Source organism: Homarus americanus, unplaced genomic scaffold (assembly GCF_018991925.1).
Source record: "Homarus americanus isolate GMGI-L3 unplaced genomic scaffold, GMGI_Hamer_2.0 scaffold44003, whole genome shotgun sequence".
NCBI classification, from domain to species: domain Eukaryota; kingdom Metazoa; phylum Arthropoda; class Malacostraca; order Decapoda; family Nephropidae; genus Homarus; species Homarus americanus.
The window spans coordinates 12,531-23,080 of record NW_024721005.1 but is presented as its reverse complement, the minus strand read 5'-3'; the positions used below and the strand labels follow the sequence as shown (position 1 = coordinate 23,080).

Below are 10,550 nucleotides of genomic sequence, written 5' to 3'. Positions count from 1 at the left end.
TAATTATAAACCTGTATTTTTATTTTGCATTACATATCGATTATAAATTATAATTATGTATTTGGAGTTCCCACTGAAACATTTAATTTAATGATGAACTCAGAATAAAGTGATGTAAACAGACTGAGCCACACATGTTGAGACAGCCCCAGAGCCCTTCACTGTTGCTTCACGTGCTCCACTAAGGTTATTTGGGTGAATTTGACAAGTGAAATTAATACTTAGACGATGGATATGCCCAAAAAATCTTCATCGAATAGTAAAAGAACGTCAAAGGAGTTATTATCCGTTACGGGGGATGGGAGTAAGTTGAATGTACTTGTCTGATTCTGTAAACGGTTCAGTAATCTTTTACCTTTATACTAACGTAGTCAATATTTTCGACTACCCGTACATGTACAATACTGTGGTTTCAGTTTTAAGAGAGTTATTTATTCAAGATCTGTAACTTATATCATATGTTAAATTGTATTAAAATTTGTAAGGAACACTCAATAAGAACTCCATTCATCTTCCATGATTTGAAGACGAGGTTTTCTGAATAAAAAAAAAAATCAGTTTCAGGGATTTGTGTAATATGTCTGTAGATGGTTGGCTTGTCTAGAGACTTGTGAACTATGAAAACTTTTACCTAAAATCTGACAAATTTCATTTCTGGCCTCAGCTGCCATGTATTAAACAGTCTTTATTGTTGTCTCGGCCTCAAAATTACTTCACCCCGGAGAGGAGTGTTATACTTTACTTCAATACTTTGCTTGTAGCTTTCTGTAAAAATCATGTCAATCTTGGTAAAAGGTCCTATGAATGAAATACACTCAGCCAAAGGATATACAGTACCACTGCATTAGGAAGACTGACCACATTAATGTCAGTACAGTACAACACAATACTAGTTAAGGAGTGTTATTGGTAAATGGTGAGGTAATGGGTACTCTACAGGTGTGGGTTTGAATATAGAATGGAAACAGAAGCTTTTAAACTTGTACACAGGGTATCTAGGAAGTAATTATGGCTAATGGCACCAAATACGTTAATAAAGTCATCCTATCTATTACCTGATACTCTTACCGTGTTCTAGTTTCACCAAGTACGGTACTGTACAGTACTGTACGTGGTGGAACAAATACACCAAGTCTCCTTGGAGACTTTACAACTGTACCTGTACAATGAATAAAGTTATCCCTAGTTTAGAAACATGAATTACACCCTAAAATATAATAAGAAATGCTTAAATTCACGCTAAGAAAAATACAGAAACCTTTTTATTTCAGGTTCTCATAATGTAGTGAAGTCTTTACTGAGAGGCCCACCCAAGACTTCTTCAGATAACAAACCAAGAACATTTAAGGTTGGTATTTCTGAGATTACAGTACAGTACTTTGTAATTATACACATGTAGTGATGTGTAAGACAACTAAGTTTTGGCTTTGGTGAAACAATTTATGTACATACAAGTCTTTTCATACTATGTTGCAATGCGACCATCATGAATAACAAATAGTTTCCTTTCACTCAACTTCAGTCACATACAGTACTGTAACTGCTATGACATCTCCATAAACCACTCAACGGCTTTTGTTAAAGACATAAATGTATACCGGTACTGTTGCTTCCTGCGTCACATCTAATATACCAAGTCCTTGCTTAACGTCATGGTAACATTCTTGTAAATCACAACGTTAACGGAATCAATTATTCCCATAAGAAAAATAGATAAAATTGCTAGTTACATTCCTCATCCTCCTTTTGCCTCATTAAATACATTACTACAGTATACAAATTCAGTAGAATTTTTATAGAAATTAAATTAATGTTTAATTATTAAGATAAAATAATAATTTTGTATTATACTCACCGATGGGCCTTAATGTTGTCTGTGTTAGTCCGGATATTACACACTGTTGTGGGGGTTAGGCCCAGTGCTACACCAATGTCCACAGCACATTCACTTTTATCAAAACGGTTTAAACTTCCATTTTCTTAGCAATGCTAATGGTCTTGCATTTAGTCTGCACAACACTAGCATCACTTCCAGTTGATGGGTTCTTGGGAGCCATTTCAATGGGTTACAGTACAGCAAAAACACTTAAACACATCTGTATGCTGTGGAAGCTTAAGAAAGACAGGGAAGAAGATGCATGAGGACACTAATGCTCAGCGAGAGAGAGCCTAGCACAGCAAGACATGAGAGGCCATATTTGGCGTGCCATACAAAGTAGTTTGTGCTGGGTGACAACATTAGGTAGATGTTATAATGAATTGTGGGGTTCATAAAACAACACTGTAGGAGTCATGGGTATCTAGCAATGTTATAACGAAACAACGTTGTCTGGCACAACGTTAAGCAAGGACTTACTGTACTTCCTGTCCATTCATCTCCTTCTTGGTCTCTCCCTCTCTCTAATTTATACAAACCACAAATAATTTACTTAACATATTTTCAGTAGTTACAGTAGTTCTGCATGTCCATACCACCTTCACAAAGCCTTGACACCTCTATGATTGACACTTGATTCATTTCCACATGTTGTCTGCTTTCTGTATTTCTTGTTCTCTACATCCTACTTCTCCCACAATGTGTTTAGCAAATAATTTCTGCTTCTTCTAATGTGCTACTATTGTACTTTTTGTATGCAGAGTGTGTGCTTCCCTCCCACATTATAATGTTGGGAAAGACCAAGAAATGACCCAGGAAGCGGCAGTTCCTTTTCTAGTGGAACTCATAGCCAAATAGAAGTCTCCTTACCTTCCTTGGGGTTCATGTCTACTGAGCTGGAACTAATACATTTTCAGTTTGTGAATCTAGATTCATGCAGATTCTTTAAGGGTGGGGGTCAACACCATGGCTTTGTGTGTTATTCTAAAAATGACATAAAATAAGAGCAGCCTCAGCTGGGGGCTCTTATCAGTGATTTTAGGATCAATTATCCATTTTCTGTTAAATTTACTCTGGTGATCACATGTTACACATGTACTGTATTGTACAGTACTGTACTCTAGAAAGGATTAAAAGGAAGTAATGCAGAGTTGTGTATAAAAATTATACAGTGATTACATTCTTATACAGGTACTTGTTTTTTATATTGTGTACTACTGTACTTATTATTACCGTCATACATTTGCTGTAAGTACAGTATAGTATGTTAATAATTCTATGGGGTCAATTATAGCTATGAATTTGATACAATTGTGTTGTTACCCCAGGTGGCCCGCAGTCCACTGCTGGATCAAGTGCAAGCATTCCTCCCTGACTTTCAGAAGTCTACCCAAAAACTCTTGGCTCAACCAAAAGAAAAACTACAAGATATGGATATAGAAAATACTTTAGATGATAGTAAAGTTATAGAGATGGTGAGTTGTATGAATTCTTTAAAGTTCTGATGAACAATATTAATTTAATTGAAGTAGATACTCAGTACAGTATTATGCAGTGGCTGGGGTTAAGCCTGTTTTGGAATAGTGATAGTAGTCCTCCACCAGCCACAGTAGAGGAAGAATAAGCCAAAAGTGCTCAAAATCCTCTACATTTCACGTGTTAGTGATGCATATTATTGAAACTTGCTTTAGTACATAAGTCAAAACTAACCACATCTCCCACCAAACCTCAGCCATTTCACAATTTTGCTGTCAAGTAAAATATCTTATTTGACTATTCATGTGTGATTTTTTAATATTAAAGACATTTTTTAACAGTAATTCAGATTGTTTGAACCAAGATCAAATAACTGTGTTTCATTGCCCTCTTTTTGTTACATATTTCAGTATACAGTACAGTAAGTCCTCGTATAACGTCGCCCTGCTTAACATTGTTTCGGTACAAAGTCGCTACTCTTTAGATACCAATAATTCGTTTAACGTCCTGATGACTCAATTTAACGTAGTTTTTGCATCGTCATGGACTACTTTTTATGGCGCATCACCCTCTCTTCTGGCCAAGCTACACTCTCGGCTCGGCACACTACCTCTCACTAGCAGAACATCACAGCGTCCCCAAGCAACGCCAAGCCAGTCTCTGTTACGCTTCCACGTCATTCGTGCGTGCTTAAGTGTTTTTGCTCTAATTACTGTGCTCTAACCATTTGAAATGGCTTCCAAGCACCCACCAAGTGCTACTGATTCTAGTGTTGTGAAGAAGCAACATAAGACCATTAGCCTTGCTACGAAAATGTAGGTTTTAAACCGGGAGGAGGAGCCACCCGCCGGGTCTCAGTGACTCGCCACCCTCCTCCTCTCCACTACCCACCACACACTCGCTCCACTACCTCCGTCCATCATTGAGTACAATACAAAATTATTTAGTTATATATATATATATATATATATATATATATATATATATATATATATATATATATATATATATATATATATATATATATATATATATATATATATATATATAGTAAAACTTCGATTAACCGACCACATATGGGGGGAAGGGGCCGACGGATAATCCGAAAGGTCGGTTAATAGTACATAAAGTCTACGGAAATAAAACATACATTTTCAAAGTCCCTTTCCCTAACCTACCTCATTTAATTCCCTCTATTTATTTTTGTTCATTTGCCATTCATATTTCAATAGAATTTGCTTTAAACATTAACCACTTTAGTAAATAAATATGAACCAGCACAGAAACCGTGAATAAAAAATGGAAAAGTCAAAGAACATGTCATCACAAAAATTGTGACCAAGTCCCAGGTTGCTGATCTGACTTTCTATTTCATTTACACACAATTGCAGGGTCTCAATTGCTTCTCTTACTATTGACAACACAACATACATATATTGTTTCTCATTCTTGATTTTTTTTTTCATTTTTGCATTTATCTATGGTTCTTTATTACTATTATTATTTTCATTATCATTACCTTAATATTATTACATTATCGCCCCCCCCAGGCCCCGATGTGGGTCAGTGACCTGTGCCCGGGTGGGCTAATCCCCGTAAAAAGATTTTTTTTTTTATAGGAGTTCAGGATTGATGGTTAATCCGAAAGTCGGTTAATCGAGGTTTTACTGTGTATATATATATATATATATATATATATATATATATATATATATATATATATATATATATATATATATATATATATATATATATATATATATATATATATATATATATAATCAACGTGTTTATTGGGCTAATGAAAAAAAAAAAAAAAAAAAATATATATATATATATATATATATATATATATATATATATATATATATATATATATATATATATATATATATATATATATATATATATATATATATATATATATATATATATATATATAATCAACGTGTTTATTGGGCTAATGAAAAAAAAATAATAATATATATATATACAGTGACCCCTCGTTTAACGAATGCCTCGGTTAACGAACTGCCTTCCATAAGGATCTTCAATTCGGTTAACGAACAAAAATTTGGTTAACGAATTTCTTACGAACCGACCTCAACATGTTTTCGCTTGCACTGACCGGGCAACCAGCTTTAGTATCAGTCCACCAATACATTAATCGGTTCTAGGGCTTAAATTCCTTACTATTTTAGTAAATATCAAGAAGTTTATACTATTCAATAATTTTAAAAGTTTAATATTAACTTTTTTAGTCATTTTAACAATTATTGAACATAATTGAAGGTAAAGAAACTAGTTTCTGGCGTGCCATGCAGCCTGTTAACACACCAGACAGGCGTTAGTCTCTCTCTGTTTTCAGTGGAGGTAACATTTTGCTTGAGACTCTCTTCAACTAAATGCTTTTTTCTGTGTTTCCAAGCAAATTATTGGTCATTTTGAAATATATTTTACATATTGACAATATATAATGCAGTGCAGTGTTGATTTAAAGAAAATAATCTTGAAATACACCAAGAGAACTAAAATTTTATGGATGAAATGGTGCCATGGGGTGACTTCTCTTCCACCCCAATGCCTTTTCTTCTTCCTTCTCCTCCACCCCCATTCTAATTCCCATCATCATCATCATCCAGGAGCCTTCTACATACACACCTCAAAGTAAGTGAACTTTTCTACCATTTTTGTTGAATTTAGGAAATTTTCGGTGAGCTGGAACAAATTACCCAAAAACCCATGGGGCAAAGGGAGGCTGAGGAACGTAACTCCCATATTTTATCTATTTCTTATGGATAAAATTGATCCACTTAACGTCATTTCTTATAACGTCTCGTTTTCAGGAACGTAACCCTGACGTTAAGCGTGGACTCACTGTACTGTATTGTATTTGAAATTTGAGTTGCACATACAGTACCTGTACAGTATTTCCATTGCTGCTTATATTAGTCTAAAATTAAAATCAAATTCTTAATGATAAAGTATGAGCTTATGTGGTTACAGGTTTTTAGTTGCCAATCATACAAAATTTACAAATACAAGGGAACTGAAAATTTTTCAATTGGTTGTACAATTCAGTACAGTACAGTACAGTCTGTACTGTACTGTACTTGGTGCCTGCCAGACTATTAGATTTTATTTTTTCATGAGTTATGGCTGCTTCATCAGTGAATTGTATGGGTCAGTTGGAAGTAGGGCTGGAGATTCTGCAGGTATTTCTGTACCAATCAGCATGTAAGACCATGCCTTTTTATGTCCTTTTACTTATAATGCTTCATGGGGTTTGTACCTGGCAGTAGGACTACATTTCGACTTCATTATAATATGTATTAAAAAATTTAGTGATATTGTAATTGAAAAATAAATTGATTTTTACTCTTCATTAACTTTATGAAGATAAGTTACTTAGGGAATAAGAAATAAAAGTACTATATTGGTGATATAAATTGTCTTCTGGTGACTTCTCCAGAATGTGGTTGTTGGAGAAATGGGTCCTGACACTGAGGATAGTGATGAGGAACTTTTATCAACTTCATCAAGACATGACAGCGATAATGACTCAGAATCTGAAGCTCCAGTGAGAGGACCAGTAACTGCTTCTAACATTAAGATACCCTCAGAAGCCACTGGTGGGAAAAGAAAACGGAAGAATCTCATACAAGTGGTGTCTGATAGTCATGATGAAGAGAAGTCTTGTAAAGAAGATGACAAATCAGACAGTGAAATGACTGTAGCTTCTACAAGTTCAGGAGAAAGGTGAAATTTGTAGATTCAAGATGTTAAGGAAAATACACTACACTTGTTCCTCCCTGTACATGAGTTGTTGTCAGTACACAACTTCACTCATGTACCGGTATGTACAGTCCTGGACGGAAGTTCTTGATACAGTTCAGTCAAAGTGGATGGTGCAAAGTTCGCCCCACCTTTACTGGACGGCGGGTCGTTGTCAGTGAAGCCACTCGTGAGAAAACAAAGTTTACTAGATTTGTGACTGAATCTTTCCAGGTATGACAAAATTATATCCAATTACAATTATTTAAATTTTAATCAATACAGGTACAATTCAACCAAGTGTACAAAATATACAGTATACGTAAAGTATACACGTCCAGTAAGGGTGGGAGCGGACTTGCATACTCCACCTTGACTGCATCAAAAACATCAGTCCATAACTGTACGTTTAATCTTTTACAGCATAATGTTTGTTTTTTCTTATTGTGTATCATTTGGGTTAAAAATATGTAATTTTTATTTTAATTTTTAAAATAATGTAAATACTGTATCACTTAAATAAGTCAAATTGTGTATTATTTAACTACATGAATGTACAGTCACTTCAAAACGTATCTTTACGGAAGGATCCGATGAATTTCAAAATGAATACTGCCACTCCTGTTGTCTCAGTAGGGTTGTCCAAATCCTTCGTCGGTTGTGTCATATTGTCTCATACAAAATTGTAAAGATACCTTTTGGAGTGACTGTACATGTTTCCATTTGCCTTGTCCATGCTGTTGTAAAGTGCTAACACATTTGGACTTTATTGTTGCTTACCAAACATTCTATAAGCTTTGCAACTGAAAATGACCCCAGGAAGAAAAAATAATAATTTGTTTATCCTACAAAGTAAATATGAAATAATTTGAAGACTCGAGAGTGGAGAGTGAACAAGAGCAACACAGAAGATTAAAACTGCTTTGGTTTAGTCATCTTCAACAGCTGCAAAGTTAATGATGAGTGAGAAGCTTGTTATTATATTAAAGAAGGGTATGCTGCCCAGGATGTTATGGTAGAGATCTGTTTCCTTTTATGGACTTGTGTGTGTGATTTAATGAAATTTGGGGGATCTGAAGGGTTATGGACACATGCCATTCTCCAGGCACACATTCCTTGTATAAAGTAAGAGACCAGTGTATGGACAAACACACAAGAGTAGAAAATGGTGAATGGATGCTGGAAACTTGAGATTTTATTAAGTCCATTATTATATGCACAGAGAACACTACTAGAAACCTGTCTGGATGTTGAACTTGAAACATTTTATGAGTACTGATTACTGCATCGATGACTATATGTCCAAGTATAAGAATGTATTGCTGATGAAGATTTTTATGTAATCTCTACTTGTAAATAGCAAACCTGACAAATATACTGTATACTGCATATGGTATGTGAAGTTGGTGCTATTGAGTGATCCATTTGTAAAGGAGAATTGTAAACAGTTTATTTATACCTGTGTCATGTATCAGAAAATGTACCTGTATATGTTTGTAAATTCCACTACTAAATTAAAATGTACGGGGTGGAGTAGATATGTGTGTAAAGTTTTATAAAGGAAATAATAAAAGCCTAAAGAAAAATTTAGATAATTCTTGACTAGCATGGTGGGTATTCACAAGCTTATTACAGTACTGTATGCATTCCCTTTCTTCATCCATTGCAATGAAAAGAAAAGCCAATTTGGCAGTATACAAATGACAAATCCCTCTACTATACCTTTACACCAATCTGTGGGATTGAATACAGAAGACTTTTTGTATATTTATAAATGTACAAGAATGTCTTGGTCCAAACCTCTGTAATTTGAGTTATCTATGGACTGTCTCCGGAAAAATTAGCAAAATAGCACAAATTAAAAATATATGTGCAAAAATTTATGTGGGCTGTTAAAGGGTACAGTATCTCTTTAAAATGGGATCTAGTTATATGAAACTATGAAAGAATGGCAAAGGAATAACTCTATGGTGGTTAATTTTGGTGACATTTGACTTGTAAAACCAAGAAAATTTTAGGAATTCTACTTGTGGAGATTGTCACGACATATTTGTGCAAGTCCTATCTGTATTGATCAATTTTTGGGGGTAAAAAAATTACAGGAAAAGTGTAATACTGTACAGTAATTGTGTCCTAAAATCTTATGACTGCCTCTAGCTGCTACCACCATGATAAACTGGAGGGGCTCAAGAAAGATCCTTGATGGACCCCCACAATCATCTAAAATTCCTCACTTTTCTCAACTATTACTCTTACACTGGTTCTTAAACCCTCAGATAATGACATTGGCCCGCTGCACTACCTCATATGGTACCGCATCACATGCCTTCTTTAAGGCTTACAAATACAAAATACCTTATAGAGCTTTCTCTCCTTTCCTAGACATTTCTCTTGTATTTGGTTGGCCATATGCAGATTTTTTTGCCTCTGTAATATCCCTGTCTGGCATGAACCCAAACTGCATTTCATTAATGTCCACTCTCTCCCATATCAATTTCTCAGTCACACTTACCACAACTGTCATAACCTAATCTAATAGTTTCAGGCCCCTGTAGTTTCCACACAATGAAGGCATGATGATGCCTTGAACATGGGTTTAAAAGGCTATAATTTTTTGGCCATTAATTTAAAGAAAAAAAAATAAAATTTTGGAATCAACATAAAAATCTACATAAGAAAAAAAATCCTTCCATTTTTTGAGTGTGATGTATGAAACTGAAAAGACCCTATTTTCCTCAAGCTGCTGATATTTTGACAACTAATCACAGTTGACTGAAAGATACTGCCTGTGGAAAAAGCTGAATTTCTTATGAAGGTTAACAAGCCGATCAGTGGTGAAGAGGATAAAAGTAAAGTAAGAAACCTCAAGTCCAGAAAAATGTGAATGCAATCTTATTTGGAGTGAGAATTGTAAACTCTTGGACCAACCTGCCAGAGTGTGTTATGATGTCACTGAGTGTGAGCTGTTTCAAGACCAGACTTGACCAGCAGTGGAGCAGGTTCAGATATATTCAGGAGCCAGTACATGCCCAGTATTTGCCAACAATGCGTAACAGAGAAGTGGCCGATTGCCCAAGCGGCTAACGAGCAGATCAGTGGTGAAGAGGATAAAAGTAAAAGTAAAAGGAGGTGCACTGTGGAAATTGGACTGTAGTATATCATAAATAAAGGAACATAAGTACAGTACTGCATATATCTAAGTAACCTCTGACATATAACAATATTAACACAGCACAAGTTAATACAGTACCACAACTGCTTCGTGAAAGAGAGAATTATTTTGTACTTTAACTTTTTATTTCACCTTCACACATCCTAGGAAAATTAACAGCACAAAATGGAGGGGGGTGACCTGGACAACTATCTTATGGTAGAAAACGGACGAAATACGGGTAAAAAAGGAAAAGGGCACGAAATATAGGGG

The 10,550-nt window shown here is 35.0% G+C and overlaps 1 protein-coding gene across 1 annotated transcript; it reads left to right on the top strand.

Annotated features, from left to right (window-relative positions):
* The first annotated feature begins 98 nt into the window (after positions 1–98).
* Positions 99–8,714, top strand: LOC121861299 (NOP protein chaperone 1-like). The gene is made up of 4 exons (XM_042358939.1): positions 99–304; positions 1,272–1,348; positions 3,205–3,351; positions 6,825–8,714. Exons 1-4 carry the CDS (start codon positions 229–231, stop codon positions 7,113–7,115), a joined length of 591 nt encoding a protein of 196 aa, XP_042214873.1. The 5' UTR covers positions 99–228; the 3' UTR covers positions 7,116–8,714.
* Positions 8,715–10,550: the final 1,836 nt, after the last annotated feature.

Excerpts from the sequence above, each read along its gene's own strand:
- LOC121861299 (XM_042358939.1), top strand. The coding sequence starts at position 229 with ATGGATATGCCCAAAAAATCTTCATCGAATAGTAAAAGAACGTCAAAG. Across the intron at positions 1,349-3,204 it reads ACAAACCAAGAACATTTAAG|GTGGCCCGCAGTCCACTGCT; the intron begins GTTGGTATTTCT and ends TTGTTACCCCAG. Across the intron at positions 3,352-6,824 it reads ATAGTAAAGTTATAGAGATG|AATGTGGTTGTTGGAGAAAT; the intron begins GTGAGTTGTATG and ends TGACTTCTCCAG.